Source organism: Leiobunum rupestre, chromosome 4 (genome assembly GCF_980474605.1).
Source record: "Leiobunum rupestre chromosome 4, qqLeiRupe1.1.hap1, whole genome shotgun sequence".
Taxonomy (NCBI): Eukaryota; Metazoa; Arthropoda; class Arachnida; order Opiliones; family Sclerosomatidae; genus Leiobunum; species Leiobunum rupestre.
Window position 1 is genome coordinate 29,184,153 of NC_143387.1, and position 21,316 is coordinate 29,205,468.

At 40.1% G+C, this 21,316-nt stretch overlaps 1 protein-coding gene across 2 annotated transcripts in view; it reads left to right on the forward strand.

Moving 5' to 3' along the window:
- Positions 1-19,496, forward strand: part of GABA-B-R3 (gamma-aminobutyric acid type B receptor subunit 3) — a 91,667-nt gene extending 72,171 nt beyond the window's left edge. For both annotated transcript variants that reach the window (XM_090172471.1, XM_090172472.1), the window contains 8 exons: positions 5,261-5,411; positions 6,021-6,156; positions 7,307-7,423; positions 7,624-7,746; positions 7,860-8,198; positions 9,202-9,363; positions 16,657-16,749; positions 18,239-19,496. In XM_090172471.1, coding sequence (XP_090028597.1) covers positions 5,261-5,411; positions 6,021-6,156; positions 7,307-7,423; positions 7,624-7,746; positions 7,860-8,198; positions 9,202-9,363; positions 16,657-16,749; positions 18,239-19,051 — 1,934 coding nt within the window. In that variant the 3' untranslated portion in view covers positions 19,052-19,496. The remainder of the gene's footprint in view (positions 1-5,260; positions 5,412-6,020; positions 6,157-7,306; positions 7,424-7,623; positions 7,747-7,859; positions 8,199-9,201; positions 9,364-16,656; positions 16,750-18,238) is intronic.
- The last annotated feature ends 1,820 nt before the right edge of the window (positions 19,497-21,316 follow it).

Below are 21,316 nucleotides of genomic sequence, written 5' to 3' on the forward strand. Positions count from 1 at the left end.
GTTGCATATTAAATCGTATAATAGTCGTGAATAATATCCATAAATAAACTGTTAATCGGATTTCTTATGATTAATTGAAATGTACCCGAGCTCTACCAACAGCTACTTACACTCAAAATTACCGTTAACCTTAACAAGGTTTTAATGGAAAGGGGAAAATGAAAAAATCGGGGGGGGGGGGGAGGGGTGTTGAGTTGGTTTATGGGTTAAATAACTACTCGGTGTATGTAATTAGTAACAAACTTTATTATTACTTGGGGAGTACAAAAGACATGGCGTGTTTACCTTAAACTCGCGATCCTCTCCCCCCGTCCCTAGATGGCGCAATATGAGTACTATTAAAAACGCGGTGTATTTAAATCTCATTTATACTTTTATATATATATATATATATATATATAAACACCACAGGGGGGGAACCCCTTTAACCAGTGGTGAGATAACTTTTAAATTACTTGCAACGGGATTCGGTAAAAAAATGTAGTAGGCGTTGTAATCTCAAATTGTCGTGATCATTTTGGGATATTTCTCAAATATATAATATGAAAAAAAACTTTTCTTCTTATTTCCCGAGATTTCTAATATTTCTACTTATTTCCAATATTTCTACGGATTTCCCCAGATGCAAATTGTCTGCAGATTTTACGAGATTTTAAATATGTCTGCCAGTGGCGGCTTAAGATGGCTGGATCTCCGGGGCGGCAAAGTTTCATCGGCGGGGCGGCCTCCTCACTCCCCCCCCCTGCCTAGCTAAGTCCCGCCACCCTACCGAACTTTTTGACAGGCAAATGGCACCCCTAGCACCCGGGGCGGACCGCCCCCAGCGCCCCCCCTTACGCCGCCACTGATGACTGCGGATTTCCTTATATTTCCAATATTTAAGTGGATTTCCTAAGATTTCCAATATGGCTGAGAATTTCCCAAGATCTCCAATGTGTCTGCAGATTTTAAGAGATTTCCAATATATCCTCGGATTTCCCAAGATTTCCAATATATCCTCGGATTTCCCAAGATTTCCAATATATCCTCGGATTTCCCAAGATTTCCAATATATCCTCGGATTTCCCAAGATTTTCGATATATCCTCGGATTTCCCAAGATTTTCAATATATCCTCGGATTTCCCAAAATTTTCAATATATCCTCGGATTTCCCAAGATTTTCAATATATCCTCGGATTTCCCAAGAATTCCGATATGTCTGCGGATTTCCCGAGATTTCCAGTGTATCTGCGGATTTCCAAAGATAATTCCAATGTGTCTGGGGATTTCCCAAGATAATTCCAATGTGTCTGGGGATTTCCCGATATATTTCCAATGTGTCTGCGGATATCCCGATATTTCCAATATGTCTACGGATTTCCCGATGTTTCAAATATATCCTCGGATTTCCCAATGTTTCCAATATATTCTCGGATTTCCCAAGATTTCTTATATATTCTCGGATTTACCAGGATTTCCCAATGTTTCCAATATATTCTCGGATTTCCCAAGATTTCTAATATATTCTCGGATTTACCAGGATTTCCAATATATCCTCGGATTTCACAAGAATTCTAATATACCCTCAAATTTCCCTAGATTTCCGATATACCCTCGGATTTCCCGAGATATTTCCAATAAATCTGTGGATTTTCCAAGATATTTCCAATAAATCTGCAGATTTCCCAAGATGTTTCCAATATGTTTTCGGATTTTCCCAGATATTTCAAATATGTCTGCGGATTTCCCCAGATATTTCAAATATGTCTGCGGATTTCCCCAGATATTTCCAATATATCTGCGGATTTCGCAAGATATTTACAATGAGTCTGCGGATTTCCCGATATATTTACAATATGCCTGGGGATTTCCGAAAATATTTACAATATGTCTGGGGATTTCCGAAAATATTTACAATATGTCTGGGGATTTCCCGATATATTTCCAATGTGTCTGTGGATTTTCCGAGATATTTACAATATGTCTACTGATTTCCCGATATTTCCAATACATCATCGGATTTCTTCAGATTTACAATATTTCTTATATATCTATCGGGATTTCCCGACATTTCTCATATCTATCGGGATTTCCCGACATTTCTCATATCTATCGGTATTTCTCAAATATCCTTTTTCTTGTAGATTTCCAAATTTCCACAAATAATTCTTTTGATTTCTCGCTACTTTTCCACCAGATTCATTAAGTGAAAATGCGGGGTAAGGCGAACGTGCGAACGGGTTTTTTTGGCTTTGGGAAACTGGCAGGGCTTTGTTTCGTTCCCTGAAGAAATCCGCAGATTCGAGAGCAACCGAGAGAGAGAGAGCGCTTGTTCTGTGGAAATAAAAGCTCCCGCGGCTACGATTTTTCTCAGTCTCTTTACTTCTCACTTCACTTTTTTGCGTTTGTTTTCGAAACAAAAATATGGTTTCCGTTAGAATGAAAAAATAATTGGCCATCTATAGAGAAAGAGAACGCCGTCGTTTTTAGCAAACCACCAATTTTCGGTCCAATGTATATCCGTCTTTTTATTATTTTGCGGATAGGAAAAGTTACTTTGGTCTTTTAGGCTGTCACCGCGTTGTTATTTATTGTCGCCCCGGGAATGGAGCACCCGCAATGACTGTTTTCACCAACCAACGGGACAGACACCTTTACGAGGGAAATTACAAAAAAAAAGTATATAAAGCTTACGTTTATCGGTTAAATATAGAGTCTAACAATATTGAACTTCAGCGGTACTTCGTCTTTCGTCTCTAAAGGCAATAAGGGGACGTTTTATCAAATGGCCGAGACCAAAGTCTCCCCAATAATGGAAGTCCATAATTCAATGAAGTTCATAAAGTAGCCGCCGAATAGTTTACAGCGAGTTCGAATAGCCCTCGATGATAACGTAACGTCATATCGCGTTATCGGCCAGCTCATTTTAGTTATGACTCCGAATAATAATACGCTACAGTTAACCGTTAAATTGCCGAAATTGGATTATTTATTATTTTCTAAGGATGCAACGGATAACCGGAACCGGAACCGAGAGGAGCCGGGTAAATTCTAGGAACCGGAACCGATAATATCAAAATTTGATAACCGGATCCGGAACCGAATTTTTAATTATGATAAACGGTTTTTAAACGGTTCTATAACTTTTTTACCACCATCTAGCGCATATTGAAAATTTACTAATTTAGTAATTAAATTTACTATTATTTGTTTTCATATCAAAGTCCATCTTTATCCAGAGTAAAAAGGAGCAATAAAACCGTATGGCTAACTAACTATCTCTTGTTTCGCACCATGCAAACAGTAAAGAAAAACACCCCCTATGTATTATCAATGTCTAGGGAAAGTTAAAATAGGCTCGTTTACAAAATGCTTGCCTTAGAATCAAGCGTAATCCGCGGTAGTGGAAGCATTGAGTTGGGAATAAATAAATATAGGTATACAACTAAATCTGGCTGGCGCGGGACCAATTTCGTTTAACTTTATTGTTCTACCGTGGCGGCATCTGTCTCTAGTGGTAGCAACTATATTGAAATTTAATTTTTTCGCGAATCTGACGCGAAATTGAAATGTATGATTACTCGTAACAAACAAACCTTTGAAGTTGTTTAAAAATAATTTTATTCTGTCAACACGATCCTTTTTAACTCAAGTTACGGTGAGTTAGCTAATAATTATTTATTTTTAGCCATACAACTTTACAAAATATAGATGGCGCTACCGCCTAATTATAAAGATGAATTTCGTACAGTCTTATCGGAACAGGTCCCGCGTAACCATGGCAACCGATATCGTAATTGTAATTCTAGCAGTATTATTCCCAATTCAATGAGCGGAAGTCGCTAAACGAAAACATTAAATAATAAAAGCCATTTAATTTTCAACGCGAACTGGCCGATTTTTCTCTACGAGGTAAACATTTTATGCATTATAAATGTATACATGAAAATTTCAATGAACTTAATGACATTTTGGCTTTACAGATCATTTAATGCTAAAACACACTAGAACCGTTTAGAAACCGGATCCGATTGGTTCTAAATTTCGGGAACCGGAACCAAAAAAGTGGAAGCGTTGCATTGCTATTATTTTCCTTATCCGACTTTGTTTTTCCATAATCTAGATAATTGAAACGCTGTTCGTAAATTTACGGACAGTGTCAAATGTAATATTCTGAGAGTTGATGAGGTACTTGAGTTCATCTTTGAAAGCGTAATTGGTATTAGTATCACTTAATAGTTGAACGGTCATTGATCTTCAGACAAAGGTCACTCGCATCATCTTTCCTGCCAATGCAGTACCGAACGACGTCGTTGTTTTAGTACTTTCAAATTGATCAGAGGTATCAATGAAATGTCCCTAAAATTTTATCGCTACTGTCCTGGCCAGAGAAAGAAAGATTTTAAATTATTCGGTATTAAAGTCTGGTTTTTAGTCCATTCTTATGTTTTTCGTTTTGTCAATATCTTGCTGCTCTATATAATTGATATTGAATTTTCGACCATTTCGAGACAATTTTCTAAATATCAAGACGCTCTCAGTGCCGTATTTCCGCCTAGGCCAACCTAGGCCGTGGCCTAGGGGCCCATCCTTGGAAGGGGCCCTCCAGTGACCGTAATTACTGTATTCGAAGGCATAAATCTATAATATCAATAGTAATTTATATTGGAGAAATTCCTAGGTAGAAGATTTTGTTTTAAAATTACCAACATTTTTGCCTGGCAGTTTACGGACGCAGCCTTAATTCGCAATGTTGCATAATTATCGCGTATTTAGTCGACGATTGTTAAGAGCTTTTATTAAGTAATATAACCGTAGAGCTCAGACTTATACGCTGAATTAGGGAAATTCAGGCACAGCCTAGTTCCAGGGATAAGAGTAAATGCAGCGCGTGAAAAGGGGGCCCAGACTCCTTATCTGCCTATGGGCCCAGGATCTCTAATATATCTAATTTAGCTCGACCGTGTCACTCTGCCGATTTTCTTAACAGCGAAAAAATGTTCTTTTTTAAATCTAATTTTTAACGCGTTTTTAATAGACTTTCGGACGCCTGACTACTCACTTAATTAAATTCGTCGTTGAACTTGTCCGCGTTTTTGACATTTTTGATTCCACATAAAAAAGAAGTCGGGTTGGACACAACCTAAATTTTTCCGGAGAAAGCTGTGGTTGACATTTTAATAATGCGCTGCCATTGATTTTCTTCCGGGCGCGACCTCCGGTTTGCAGCACCCGCTCTTTCTAATAATGATAAGTGAGTACTTCCTTCTTTTATTGTAGATAACGAGGTTCCTGTGGCCAAGAGGACTCTGGTGTTGAGAATCGCCACTTTGCACCACACGGTCTTCGTTATCATCGCTACTCTGGCGTCGATGGGTATGGCCATGGCCTTGGCCTTTCTCGCCTTCAATCTCTATTTTCGACGACGGAAGTAAGTTTTTAATTTTTTTTATATAATATTTCGTTTAAGAATAGTGTGGTTGAGATACGTCAGTTTCCCCGTTTCTAATTCCTTGAATGTGTTAAAATTTAAAAATTCGGTGAAATATTTGTTTCAAAGTTTTAACATATATCAGATGGATTATTTTTAGATGAAAGATGCTCGCGTTATTCTCTAACTTAATCATTGATTCGTGACGCCACCAAAATAAAAGTAACAAAGGCTTTCAATCAGCTTTAAACATTTTATAGCCAATGACTGAAAACGACAGGTCAAAGAAAGTAAAATTGTTTTCGTAATTTAGATATTCTTTGTTGTCGCGCTCCGAGAGAAAGCTCTAGCTTTCAGTTTTTCTGGCAAGCGCAATAAATAGTAAATTAGCCTCTCTATTAACCGTAATCTCCTTAATGTAACTACCGCAAACTCTCTTTTAGCAAACTTTGAGCCTCGCTTTGGCCCCGAAAGTATCTTACGGCGCACTTTATCACGCAAAAAGGAAATTGAATCGTGGCTCTCTTTTATTGTCTATTTTCTTTTCAATTAAGAATAATTGAGTTTCCGTCTCCTCCTCCCTCCATTCTCTCTTCCTCCGCTCGCGAGGTATATCAAGTTGTCGAGTCCCAACTTGAACAATATCGCCGTGGTTGGTTGTCTTTTGGTTTACGTCGGAGTCGTCTTGCTGGGGCTGGACCACGGGACGCTTCGGGAGGACAACCACTTCAATGTCGTGTGCACGGTTTGTGTCCTTCTTTTAATCGACTAATTGGATCAATCGAGTTCTTGGGAAAGAGAAAACGCCCCTCTTTAATTAGCGTTTCCTTAATTGAAAATTCATTAAGCTCCCCGCGTATCCGGCCACGATACCGATCTTACCCGATACTTCCGAATGAGAGATATTGCCCGTACTTATACCAGAGGTTCATCATTTAGGCCCAGACCACTCGGACGGTTTTATTTTTCGTTCATCGGATTTATGTCAAATATTTCGCGTATTCAATAGTGAAATAGATAATTTAATATATTTAAAGAAAGTTTAATGGTACGAACCTGAACGGCCAATTTGCTAATGTTTGAATTTACAGAATTGATCCTCGCGCGATAGACTTTGGAAGCTTCGTATTAAAATTTCCCAAGGACCAAGTCTATTAAAACGTCAGTAATGACAGCGTCCTTCAATAACCCGTTAGAAACTTCGATAAGCTGGAATCTAGTCGCGTATAACAAAAGTCTGAACAGCGAACAAGCACGCTAGAGCCAATAGCGGACCTGTCTAATCAAGTACTAGCCAGTTAATTTTAATTCCTTTTACTTTATTATAGAAATTGCTTTCCATTTAATCCGTTGCTTGTACCTTATCAAATCAACGTAGCTTTAACGCCGAAGGCGTATAGACTAGCTATTGCTTTCAATTACTTCCGTGTCTCGACTAAAGCCAGGTTCACGCGGGCAGTATTTTATATCTTTTCCGCGATTTCTCTTCTCTGACAGTACCGCGGAAAATGATAAAACAGAAAATAGCGGGGAGTGTGAAGTTGACTTTTAAGGGCATAAGCGGTAGCCGAAGACGTTCGCGATACAAGCCTCGGATCTGACGTTACACAAGGATACAGCCAATGAGCGTAATCTCTCTATCATTAAAGAAGAGCGGCTCGTTATATATGCTCGCAAGCAGACCGTTACCGTTCCACCATTAGCGGATAAATTTATTAAAAAGAGTGTATCTCTTCCATCGAAAGGGTGGTTCTACTTACGCTGTTTTATTCATCCCAAGTTCTCATTAGGGAATGTAGATTTTAGTTCCGCGGGCTCTCCCGCTCATCTATTAACCTTTACTCTCACTCTCTTTCTCTCTATCTTCCTCTGGCTCGCTATCTGCGTGTGTCCAGGCGCGAGCATTTTTATTCTCTGGTGGATTTTCTTTGGCTTTCGGCTCGATGTTCATCAAAACATATCGGGTTCATCACATTTTCATCCGAGCTAACAGCGGTATCATCAAAACCAAAGTAGGCCCCGAAACCAAAAGATTCCTACCGGGTACATACTGTATAAAGGGAGGTCTTTTCTTTGGCGCCACGTCCATTCCACTTACTCTTCTCCCCTTTTACGACCTCGCATGCCACAGTCTCTCTCAGCGTACCGTGTATTAGAAAGTGCTCTAGGAATGTAATCTGGAATCTATCTCTTTACCCCGTTTCTCGGATAGCTGCTTCAAGACCAGCAGCTAATAGTCCTGGTTGGAGTCCTCATCCTCATCGATTGTATTATTGTCACCGTCTGGGTTACCGTCGACCCCATGCAGAGGAGTCTTTGCAATTTGACTCGTCAGGTACGCGCTTTTTAATCTTCAGTTTCCGTATTAACGAATTCGTGTCGAGCAGAGCGACATTTCCAATTTAAAATCGCGTTTTGTCGTACTGGCAAATACGTTTTTCGTTATAGGTTAGTAAGGTGGAAAGGGATGTGGTCTACTTGCTACAACGAGAGCAGTGTCAGTCTTCGCATATGGCGAAATGGTTGGGCTTGCTGTACGCCTACAAGGGATTGCTACTGGCGGTGGGTTGTTACATGGCTTGGGAGACGCGTCACGTCAAGATCCCCGCTTTGAACGATTCGCAGTACATCGGCATGAGCGTCTACAACGTCGTCCTGACCTCCGTGCTGGTGGTGGCCCTGGCCAACGTCATTTCCGCCGAGAGATACGTCCTGACGTTCCTTCTCGTCACTTCCCTCATTCTAATTTCGACCACCACTACGCTGTGCATCCTCTTCGTCCCAAAAGTGCGTTTTGGACCTTAAGAATAAATCCTTTTCGTTCAGAAAGCTCTTGAGAAAAGATCAATCTATCTACTAGAATGTCGCGTAGTTAATTTAACATTTTAGCAAAACTGAACCTTCCCGCGAAACCGCCGCGTGTTAAGCTGGTTTCACACTCGACGGAAAATATGCCGGAAAGACGATAATAAACGCCGAGCTGAAAATTGATTCCCATTCGATATACCGCTAACGTTCAACTTAACGCTGCTAATTTTCCATCGAGTGTGAAACCAGCTTAAAGGTGAATCGTAATTCAAGGTTCTTACGACTAGCTATTGATTGTTATTTCTTTAGATCCGTAATCGAACGCTTTACTATATGCTAATTTATTTTTATCCAATTCGGAAACGTCTATCGCGGTAGCTTGGGGAGAAAATTTTCGAAAGGAAATACACCCTCGCATAAGGGTCTATAGCGGTATTACCCTCCCAATAGCGATTTAATAAATCTCAAAACACCGGTCCCCACTTTTTAACTCAATTTTACCATGTCCCGTCCAATCCGATAAAATTGTTAAAACTGAATAGAGCCTATTGTCCATTAAATTTGAGCTCTTCATATACAAGGGGGAGACAGACGCGGTATGTTGTCGACATTTACCTCGCTCGCCTCTATTTTATTGGGTTGCTTATAAAACTTTCGCGAGCGCCTTGAGTGACTTTCCATGTTAAGGGAAAATTTAGGCATTTAAGGCTCTCGCTTCGTATACTTTGTATATATTCCCGAGTTATCCGGGACACCTAGGACCCTCGGCAGACCCCCTTAGGCTCGGCCTACTAATAGAAGGGGCGTCCGTAAAAGCTGTTTACCCGATATAAAGTAAGCTTTTAAGAAAATAGTGTTCTAGAATAGCGGCTGCTTGCTTGACTTACTAATTAATGTAAGGTCTATCTTCGTTTATTTTCTGTTGTCTTCATTTGTGGAGTGCGAAGCCGTTCTAATTAAATTTATTCTTTGTTCGATGTAGATATTAACTTTGATAAGAAACCCGCGAGGCGACGCCGTCGTGACGTCCACCGGAGTCAAAGTGACTGAGCACAACACACGCAGGTTCCTCGTCGACGAGCAGAGGGAAGTTCTCTACCGAGCCGAGGTTCAGAACAGAGTCTATCAAAGAGAGCTAATGGAGGTAGCGCTTCTTTACATTCTCTACTCTTTGACGTATTTTTCGTATCGGTTTTTAATATTTTTGAGTGGCGATCAGATGACCTTGGGTTTGAACATTAGCGTACTCCGATCGAAATATCGAAAGTACATCACTGGCCACACTATTATCTTAAAGAAAGCTCTAGTGTATCAATCAACAACAACTATTTTGGAACCCGACTCGATGAGAGGTCCGACATTCGTACAAATCCAGTGCATTCTAGAGAAAAATGTTTCTAGAAATCTTGAAATCACCTTAAAAATCAGTTCCAAAATCTCGAAACTAGCCTAAAAAAAACTAAGAATCAACACGAAAATTTTGCTTTCAAAATCATTTCTGATTTCTTAAATCACTTTGAGATTCAAAATTGCAAAAGTCGAACCCACCGACCAGACCAAAATTCTTGTTTGCCCGATAGTCGTTTTGTCCAAGGGCAAAGGATTCGCGTACCACCAATAGAAAAATTAGTTTGGATATACCTCTAACACATATAGATAATAGCGGAAGTATAGATAATACAGAGTGTAAAGATTATGAGAGGCGTCTCTCTTTCAAAAAAGCGTACTAACTTTTTTTTTCCCAAAAATGTCCACTACTACCGTAAGAGCGATGGCGCCACCAGTGGCGCCGTTCTCACAGCGCGTGCGTTTCGATGTTAGGTTTAAAAGAGACGCAAAAACTTTCCAGATTTTTAATGCTAGTTTTACAAGGTTTTTAAATAATTTAGTGTGTCTGGGGTATATTGTTCCGTTTTAAATTGTGAAATATCGAAAACAAGAAATCCTTGTTTATCTTTTTATAAGTTTCCATAGGAAAAAGACTGGTAAATTCGCATTTTCATTAGATAGGCTTATTGGCATATTAACTTAATATAAATTTTAGTTCTATTTTGTGACTGAAAAATGTAAATGATGGGCTTACAAATAAAACTACGGAATATTTACATGTTAACCATAGAATTTGCGCGAATCATTTCATTGATGCCAGTTTCATGAATATTAGAACTAAAAATAGACTCACACCATCCGCTGTGCCAACAATTTTCAGTCTTAATGACTCTACACCATTGGAAATTTCAGAAAATGGTAATTTCAATTCAAGCCTTGCTACTCCTCTGGGAAGATCTAAAGGATAATTTTGGTTTTAAGTTTTTATTAACGGACAGGATTAGCCAAGATTTTGTAGATAATTTTCTTGGATCTATAAGACAGAAAGGAGGCAACCGTGATCATCCCAATCCACAACAATTTCGAGCTGCATACAGGGCTGCCTCTGTGAATAATCTCTTGAAACCACTGGATTCTAATTTTAAAAATCTTGTAGTCTCGCAAAGCCAGGGCAATGTTCCGATGAAGACTTAGAATTTTGTAATTCTATTGGAAGTCCAAACCTGCTAAAACAAAATGTTCTTAGTTACATTTCAGGATATCTAATTCACCGCTGCTACTCAAACCTTCAATGCTCTTCTTGCATAAGTCAACTCAAAAATGACAATCCAATTGTTGACCCAACAAATCTGCTCTTTTACTTTAAAGCTTTCAAAACAGCAAAGAATTCTTCTATCAGCTGCTCAGCAGCCTCATCGTACCAACTGGTAGTTTCTTCAAATTTATAACGGAGACAAATGAAGTATTTGACACCAGTTTTAAGCTTTTATCGCACATGACAAATATTAAAGGACGTTTGGAGAGATTAATCATTCAAAGAATTGACAATAAATATTTTAAAGCTTATGAAGATTCTCCATGCGCAACTGCATACCAAAACATGATATCTTTTTTCATAGAATTCTGCATACATAGTTCCCTTAAAAAACAAGATCTCAACCATGAATACATGAAAACCCAGAAAAGATTAGATAGGAAACTGTTAAAAATACAACATTAATCTCATTTTACCAACTTCAATGTTTCCTCGTATTTTTTAATTTATACCACTCTGTTCTCGTTAAGCCTCGGCCATTTCATAAAATTTCCAATGAATTTCCTTGGTTAATCAAACAAATAATTCTTTTAGTATCAAAATATTATAATTAGTCCGCTTTCTTGTACTTACGTTTCTTTATTTTTCATGGAATTGAATTTTATTAATTTTAAATTAGCATAATTCAACTATGTTTAACAGCCATGACTGATGAAAAACATTCCGGATGTTTACAAAATTAAAAAATTGGGAGAGTTTCGTTTGGCCGACTTCTCATTTGGCCGACCACAAAATACACGTTACGCCGACTGTCCATTTGGCCGACTGCACATTTGTCCGACTGAGAAGTCGGTCATATGGACAGTCGGCCAAATGGACTGCTCATTTGACCGACTGAACATTTGTCCGACTGTCCATTTGGCCGACTGAGAATTCGGCCAAATGGGCAGTCGGCCAAATGGACAGTGCATTAGACCGACTGCTCATTTTTCCGACTACTCATTTAGCCGACTGCTCGTTTGGCCGACTGCTCGTTTGGCCGACTGCTCGTTTGGCCGACTGCTCGTTTGGCCGACTGCTCGTTTGGCCGACTGCTCGTTTGGCCGACTGCTCGTTTGGCCGACTACTCGTTTGGCCGACTACTCATTTGGCCGACTACTCATTTGGCCGACTACTCATTTGGCCGACTACTCATATGTCATTTAGACGATACTAGGTGCGTTTGGCTAGGTACTGTCCTCTAGGTCGCGTTTTAGAAGGCCCAGCTTGGTTATAAAGAACGGGGCTGGGGGGGCGCCGGTCCGGCCCCCCAGCGCTCGAGCGAAGCGAGTGCGCGGCGCCGTCAGGCGCCAATGCTTAGAATACATTGCCCGTTCTATAAGTCAACCTAACACTAAAGACATAGATAAGGACAGGCTATAGTATAAGAGTCAGTGAAATGAGCAGTCGGTCAAATGAGCAGTCGTTCAAATGAGCAGTCGGCCAAATGAGCAGTCGGTCAAATGAGTAGTCGGACAAACGAGCAGTCGGTCAAACGAGCAGTCGGTCAAATGAGTAGTCGGACAAATGAGCAGTCGGTCAAACGGGCTGCTCATTTGGCCGACCAGAATTTCAGCTAAATGAGTAGTCGGCCTAATGAGTAGTCGGCCATATGGTCTGCTCATTTGGCCGACCGAAAAGTCGACCAAATGAGCTGTCGGCCAAATGGGCATTCGGACATATGAGCAGTCGGTCAAATGAAAAGTCGGTCAAATGAGGAGTCGGCCAAATGCGGAGTCGGCCAAATGCACCCCACCCAAAAAATTTTCCAGTAGCGACATCGTGTGTCGGATAGTAACGTAACCTCTCCTATGGGCGCGCGCTCTCAAAATCTTGTACGAAATTTTAACGTTACGGGAATAGGAAGAGACGCCTCTCATACTGCATAATATCTCTTAACTAGTAGATCAATCTCCCTATACAAGTTATTCGCAGGCTCCCGCTGATTTTTCAAAATATTTGAAGACCGAAATGCGTTATTATATAGATATTTACTAAAACTATTTAATATATATGTAGGATTTATACGTAAGTAAATATCGCTATATTGTGGAATTTTTACCCTTTACGTCGTTAGGTAGATTTAGAGCGGTGTATGCTTTGGGGATTTGGTGCGGCGAATCGCTCCCATTGAAAATTTTAATGGCCTAGACGAATACGTCATTCGTAAGATATATATTATACACATTTGGAAATAGGTATGTAGCCACTTTTAAAGCGCAAAATTTCGATTGAAAGATTTCATAATTCCTACAAAGGAAACCTGATAAGAATCAGGGTATCCAATTAGCTTGTTTCGCGCTGTATTTTTGGTATTTCAAACTACTAGTATCGTAAGTAAAGCATCCCAAATGCCCTTAAAATATTCCTTTGACTCAATCGCTAAGACAGTCTTAATAATTTAACTGGCTGTCTAGTGAGCCTGGCAAACTAATTCACCGAGCGGTCACCTAACAACCGGATAACAGTGAAAGCGACGCGATTAAGCCGCCCTTCGCCGAAACTTCGCGTATATAAAGGTCTAGGCATTGTTTATACGCTTCATACGATCTAGGATGAGTAATTTGCATCAGTCGCGAGCGTATGATGTAAACGTACGGAAAGGCAAACATCATTCGAATAAAAGGTTCCCTTCTAACAGCCGAGTACCGTTCGATCAAACGGAAAGAGTCAAAAATTCGCTTCGATTTAAAACAAGGGCTGGAGGGGAGAGTGATTCAATTTCCTTTATTCTTTGCAAAGAGATGCCGCTCTCTCTCGTGGCGTATATAGGAATGCTTCGGAAATATATATATTACGTTTCCATTTTAGTTTTTGTCGCGTGGAAGGTTATCCAAATACTCTCGTAACTCGCTGTTGACTTAAAGATCCCGCGCGGGGAAGCAACGCGGAGGGAGGAACTGCACTACCAAGGACCAGGATGAGGGAGTCGTAATTGTTGAAATATAGGCCCACGAGATGGCGCTAATGTAAACGGGGAGCGCCGAAGCCGGATGAAATGAACCGATAGATGGGAAAGCTCAACACCTAAGGGAGATCCGACGTCTCTAAGCTCCTTCTCGGATCAGAGAGCGACCCCTTTCTATATCAGTACTGCCGGGCCTTATGTACACCCGTATATATAAATTTGGGACGTGCTTTTGATAGAAAGATGACGGAATGGGCTTTTGAGTAACGCGAACCGTACCGCTCGCTATCGTTTCATTTGGAGGAAAAAAAATATTGCTTAGTTCGACCGAATGCGGGGTCTCGCGAGAGTCGCGCTAACCAGAAATTGCTGAAATATGTCAATGAAAATTTAAAAATCGCTTTTTTTTCTCGAATGCACGCGAGTGAAATAAATTATAAGAATTTCCCCTGGATATAAAGATCGGCTTCACTTCTATTCCCTGGTTCGGTTTTTGATGAAATTGACTTGGTTTATCTAGATGATTAAAGAGTGTTTCCTTCCACCACAACCCTAAAACCATTAAGGTCTCGCGCTTCCCTGGTTTTTTTATTGACACGATAGTCGTTACCCAAATCGGAAGCGCCGCTTCTGCGCGTTGTCAAGTCAGGAAGCCAGGTGGTAAGAAATCGACCGCATCGCCACCAAGTTTGTTCGAAATGAACTAAAATTGGGGGGGGGGGGGGGGGAGATCAGTGGTTTGGTTTTATTTCGGGTCTAGTGTGAAGACTAAAGTCTGGTTCGCACGATACCATTTTTGTCGGTGGGTTTATCGCGCACTAGTTCAGGGGAGTCCGCAGGGAAGGTCAGAATCTGGGTTTCTTCTTCGTTTCACCCACGGTATACATAGGTTGATTTGTTCCATTTATCCGTAATTAAAATGTTGAAACGCAAGCAAAAATCATCGGAAACCTCGAAGTAAGCTTTCAGCATTGAACAAGATGAACAATTTATTAATTTTTACGATGAAAACGAATTTTTTTGGGAAGACTACCATCGGGGTTATTTTAACACAAATAAACGATACATTTTCTTTCGATAAGGAAATTGAAGGCTACTTTTTGTTTCTTGAATTAATGTGGGCATCTCTTTGTTATTGGCTTTAGCAAACGCATGGTGTGAATGAAATTTAGACACGATCGGGCTACAAGTCGCGCGTGACTTCAGTGGAAACACTGCGAATGTGACGATTTATTCTATTTTTTTATCAGTTTTCTTGCCAAATTGTGTTGGTTAGAGCAGTCTTTTCTTAAGGAGTTAAATATATGAAATGTATTCTCGTATTTGTTCGCAGAAATTTTGGGATTAACCCTCTAGTTTTCATAAATATTAAATTTGACGGAATACATTTTGACAATTTTTAAATCAACTTTTTTAAGTAGCGTAAGATTAATAGATGAAGTTCGTTTTATTTGGTTAATAATAGAAGATAAAATCTTATCAGTGCATATTTCCAATTTAAATCATTTATTTTAATTAAATAGGTGTTTTAATTAAGGTTTCCCTCATTTTCAATGTAACTACTCTTATTTTTAAGTTTGCTTATTTTATAGCCGATGTATAAAAGACGATGATAAGAAACGTAACGGTTCCTACTCACCTCTTTTTTTTTTTTTTTGACATCCACACATCGGTGTCGACCCAAGGCCTTAGACACCAGCACACAATAACTGATTAATCAGGGCGAGATATGTGTAACGGTCACGCCAACGGGGGGATACGTGAGGACAGGGGTGGGGACACCCGTGGCGGAAGTATTCCGACCACCCGTTGGGGGATTGGTGGTAGGCCTCACACGGCCATCCACAAACTCTGCCTCCCGGACGCCTGGGATTACAGGAGTGAGCCACTACTCCCGGCTCCTACTCACCTCTGTTTGGAGACTATCTATTTGAGTCAAACCCTAGACAAGACGATGCCGAGGGAGTTTTTACCCCATCTAGTGGCGGAAGAATTTTCTAAACAGTTGTAGGGTTTAACGATAAACCTTGTTTTCTTTTTTTTTCGTTTTTGTTTTTCTGATTTTTTTCTGCAGTTACTTGGAATGACATATTTACGAAATTAACTATTAAATATTGAAAATCAACGTGAATAAATGTGCCATTTGTAGATTTAATATATTTCATCGTCTTTGCGTAATTTTTATTTACCGTGAAATCAAGAACTAATATTTTTTCTTAGCCCGTGCATTTTTTATTCCGTAAAACTTTTAACGATCTGAAAGCGGATAGATTCGACCCATTTGTTACAAGTTATCGATAAAAATAAACCTAAAACACCATCAATATTATTTTTGCAACTTTGTGCGCGAGTTTTTATGATTGGATATTTGGAATTTGTTGAGTTTCTTGGCCGCTATCACCTTATCACCTTCGTGCTCGAGCACCATTTAAACAACGCTTTCCTCCATATTTTATGTATTATATTATATTTTTTCCCCGTTTTGAGTGTATACTTTTCTCGTGGATAAGAGTTGACGCTCTTCGCCGTAACAAGTTTCCCTCCAAATCTAGACCAAATATTTTCCTTTCGTGCCAATGTAACATTCTTCAAACAGAGCCGCCGCTGCCTTATTCCCCCCATAAAAGGAATTCTTCCGTCGGGCCAGGGTGTAGCTGCCAGTAGCCGTCACGCGGGGGCTTTGGAAGGGATCTTAAGAAGCGCGCCCCGTTTGTGGCTACATTTTGGACCCTTCTATTTTCGGAATCGTTTCTTTTGGCGTCAAAATAACCCCGCCTCACCTCCCAGTATTCTTGGGTGGTTTTTGGGTTGATTAATTAAAAGATAATTTTTGCTTACGTCGCCTTGTTTACCGAGTCTATACCTACGTTTATTTTTCTCGTCCTCTCCTTCTTCTAAATATATAGCTGGAACAAGAGGTGGTCAGGCTCAAGTCGTTGATTGGGATGGACGTCTCAACTTCCGTCACGGAAAACTCGTCAGCTTCCGACGAAGAGGACGTAAGTTGTTTCGAAGTTAGGACTACCGACTGGTGGGACGAAATGAACGGGAGATTGTCGCGTTTGTGAAAATGAAATATTTGAGAATATTTTATTTCGTCATAAATTACGTATCCACTTGCAAATTTTCGACATACATTTCTTTCAACTTTTATCGTTTAAAGGTTCGAATACTATATTATCAATGGAAAATATTACTTAAAATATATCTAACTAATGTCTGATAAATCTAACACAGTGGTTTATAGTCTTTTAGTCATAATGAGTCTAAAATGTCTAATGGTCCTAAAGTTCTCGGTTGCGTACTGGTTCAGGCGTTAGATTTCTAGGGCCCTGATCAAGTCCTGTTATTAATACGAACGCGCTTAAGTAGAAATAGCTCTTTCTATAAAATAATATATACGCATACATGTATAAAAAGTGTTATTTTTTGGAGCGCGCGCTTCCGAATATGTCCGTGCAGAAGGTCTCGTGCGTTTTCGCGCGAGCTCAACAAAAACAAAAATATGCGTGCGCTCTCTAACTTTAACTGCACGATGAATCTAACGTAATCACGTGACCTCTCGTATTTTATATAACGAGCTCTTCGAACGATTTGTAGGGACTACAGCGCTTTCCTAAACAGCATTTGTTTAATCAGCATTTTCCAAAACAGCGTTTTTCAAATCAGCATTTTGTTCAACCGTCGCTTTGTCATAACAGCGTTTCTTTATACAGCGTTTCCCAAAACAACAAATTGTTCAAACGGCGCTTTGTCATAGCGGAGGTTCTCAAAACCGTATTTTGTCGAAACAGCGTTTCCCAAAACGGCGCTGCTTTCTATAGCACTAATAATATAGGCCTATTGTAATACATATTTTTCTGGAATTTCGGCAAATTTCATTACCTAATGGTTTCTGCCGATAGTTAGTATGGCAAACTTACCTAATCTAACCTAACCTAACCCCTGAAGTTCATATGTATGTTATACATTTTCCATCGTCAATTCATATAAATTTTAAGAAACCGCTGTCTTGACCAAAAACGCTGTTTCAAAATTGCTAATTTGAGAAACGCTATATTCAGAAACGCTGTTTACGGACAACGGGGGCGCATCTCTAATACTCGTTTTGGGCGAGAAAGTCGAAATGCAGAGAGAGAGGTAGCGAGGCATCTAACCAGTGACGTCACTGGCTAGATTGAGAAACGCTATTTCAACAACCGCTGTTTTAACAAAGCGCCGTTGCAACAAAATGCTGTTTTGAAAAACGCGCTTTTGAAAACGCTATTTTAACAAATGCTATTTTAGTCAAGCGCTCTATTTCCTACATACCCTTCGAACATAGTGCCTCAATTGTATTTATTTGTCTATTTCGTTGGTTTTTTTAGTTAGACCGAGCATTTTACGACATATATTCCTTGGAAATTTTCTAACTCGTTTTGAAACAACAACCCACTTATTTGTGCCATAAGTTTCAGAAACACCCTATTTGTCTCTTGTTTTTTTAAGGATCTGGACGTAAGCATCCGTTCATCCTTGCTGGACAAGACAAAGCGCTCGTCGGTTAGTTGGGACCTTCGTGACGACCCTCGCGCCGGATTGTACGAAAAATCGGCCAAGACGCGCTTGAAGGGCAAAACTTTGCACATCTCGAAACTGTATTCTGTCAAGAAGCCTCCCGATCCCTGCCAACAGCAATTTTGTTTGGGTCGTTCGGTTGTCGATCAAGAACGACAGTTACGCGGCAGTTTACCGGCCATCACCTTACCGCTGCAGCAACAATTACACCTCATGTCGCAAACCGGTTCGTACCCCGCGCTGAGTCCCAGCCGTTGTTGCGTCTCCATTACGGACGACGCAACGTCGATGGAGAATCAGAAGGGTCAAGCCGTCAGTATGCCGGGTGATCCTGGACAGTTACTTAGGGTCGGGCAAACTAACGCCTCACTGCACGCGCCTCAAGGTAGTAGCGGGCTCTTTGACTCCTTGTCCGACGCGACCTTCTTATCGGCACGCTCCAAATTAGGTTCTTCCGTGAGATTGGACATTGGCCAGGGATCCTGGTCCGGGGAGGGCGGAACGTCTTCGGGTGACACTGGCACTTGGAACACGGCGCCACCCAATTGCTCCAGTAGTCTGAACACGCCCGACGAGGCCTCGGATATGTCCATCGCCGACGTTTTCGCCGCGGGAACCCAGGACACGTGCGTCGAAGGCTTGACTGTGCGGTCCGTTTCGAGTGGTGAGGACGGTGATAGTGATTTATCGAGTGTTGAATGTCACGAAACGGATCAGAACCACTTTTTAGACGGAGTAGAATAATGTTCTTAAAACAATTATCGCGCGGACTAACGAAAATACCCTGGTATTTTGGTACTAACCTTTTAAATGTCTTTGTTAGGACAACAAAAAATTTAACTTAGATATACATATAATGACCCAAGAATTGCCCAAATATTTAAAATATAATGTTGAATAATTAAGAAGCACCAAACGCTGTTCAAAAGATGTATAGTATAAGAAAAATCTACTGTTATTCTATTTTAATCTTCGAATGCGCTGCCAAACAAAAATATATTCGTTGAAAAGTTTAAAAAAAATGTATTGTTATATGCCGTAACCCTTCGAAAGGCAGCTATACTTATTCGTCTATAGCCCATTAATAAATACAGATTAGAATAATTAATATTCACGTGAGCATCGAATCGGAAACGATCTGGCCTATTAAGTTCTGGTAAGAAATTTCGGAATGGAACAAAATATTTTATGTATAGCGACTTATTTTTAAATTCAATCTAGTAATAACAAGTTGAATATAGATAGTCCCTAGCGTAATTGATTTTCAATTTTATTATTCATTAAATTCCATTGACACTATCATCGCCATTCAACTAGTTAATTCGTCAAATTCTGTAAACCAAATTCGAACGACTAGATTGAACAATACTCCGAATGGATGTTATATGAGAGCTGGGTCTTCAAAATCTCACCTGAAGCAACTGCAGCTGACTCAACTTGGCGACATAATTAGTTGCAGTGTTAGACCAAACGGACGAATGGGTAGTCGCTGTGCCGTTAGTAAAGCTCATCAATTAAAAGCTAGGAATATATAATAGCTGCTTCAAAGTCATATATAGAGATTGCGCTACAAGCGGTTTGTCTTTATATTGTCGAAGCTGTTGTCAAAGTTTTGGCGCCGTGCAAAGCCGAGAGCAAAACGCTCGGTTGGTTATTTTATGAAAGAAGTATTTTAACGTTTATTTGAAACCTATTAAGCTTTTCCGAAAGCTCATATAATTAGGTATATAATATTAGGAAACTACGAAATTCTAAAGAAAATGTAAATTAAATTTCACTATAGTGATTCGTTGTAGTTTTCCCTTCAGAAATTTGTTACCATGGTAACTCCAGTGACGTTTCCGATTTCTATTCATTTTCTCGGGTGGAGCAAATATCGCTTCATTTGAAAGGATATAGTTTTAAAATAAAACTATAGTTTATGTAGTTCAAAATTGTTAACCCGTTCTTTTGAAGCGTACCCGGTTGTTTAGAGAATTAGTGGAAGCCAAACTGTGATTTTTGTACACCTTTGATGGGTAGATTATACAAGAATCCCCTTTGAAATACCGTGTATACTCGGAAGACATTTTAAACATATCCCATTATCTCGTGCCCGATACGCGTATTCTTATAAAGACAACTTCCACGATATATTTCACAAATAAACAATAAACAAAATGGTACATTGTGAGCGAGGTTTCGTGAAATCGCTACAGCGTGGTCAATGCAAAGACACCGTGGTTGGGGTTACGGCCGACGTCAATTGCCAAATTAATTCTACTAAATTTCGTCGTGGCCCCCGCGGTGGTCAAAGATCAGAAGTCTCCGATGACGGTTGCGGCAAGACGACGACTGATGGAAGTTGAGGAGTTTAATTAGATTGAATGTTTACTTCATCTCATATAGTTGAATGGTGTTTATAGCCTCCGCTGGATAGAAAGCGGGGATGAACTTGTTGATTTAATAAATAAATTAAATTTTAACCTCGAGCGACTGGTGCTTTTCATTGTCGCCAGCGGGTCACGCGCGTCGTCCAATCGCCGTCCCCGCGACAATGTCATTTCGTATAGGTGAACTCGGGGAATCCTAGAGCTATACTGTCGCATCTCCGGCGGCGGGAAACCTCTATTATCGGGGAAAGCTCTCGTTCTAGCAGAAGCTGCACCATCGCCGCGGACAAAAGGTACGAACGACTCTCCCCTCCTCCCCTCCTCCGTTTCTTCTTGTTTCGCTTTTCAATCACTCGAACGATGGGCCCCGTTCGCATTCGACCTTTCAATTTATCACGATTCAGCTTTCCCATACAGTGGTGTTGACAGGATTTTTGTGTCAGCTAAAACTAAATCAAATTAATTTAAAAAATGTATTAGCGCAACCAAACATTTCAAGGGGAACCCGTACCTTTCCCTCCGACTACGGCACCTCTTCGTCACTGGGCATGTTCGAAAGGAATTCGCCTTTATAGGCTACTTTAAAGAATATCGATTCTTTGATATTAAATTAAATTTTGAAAACTAAATTTAAAAA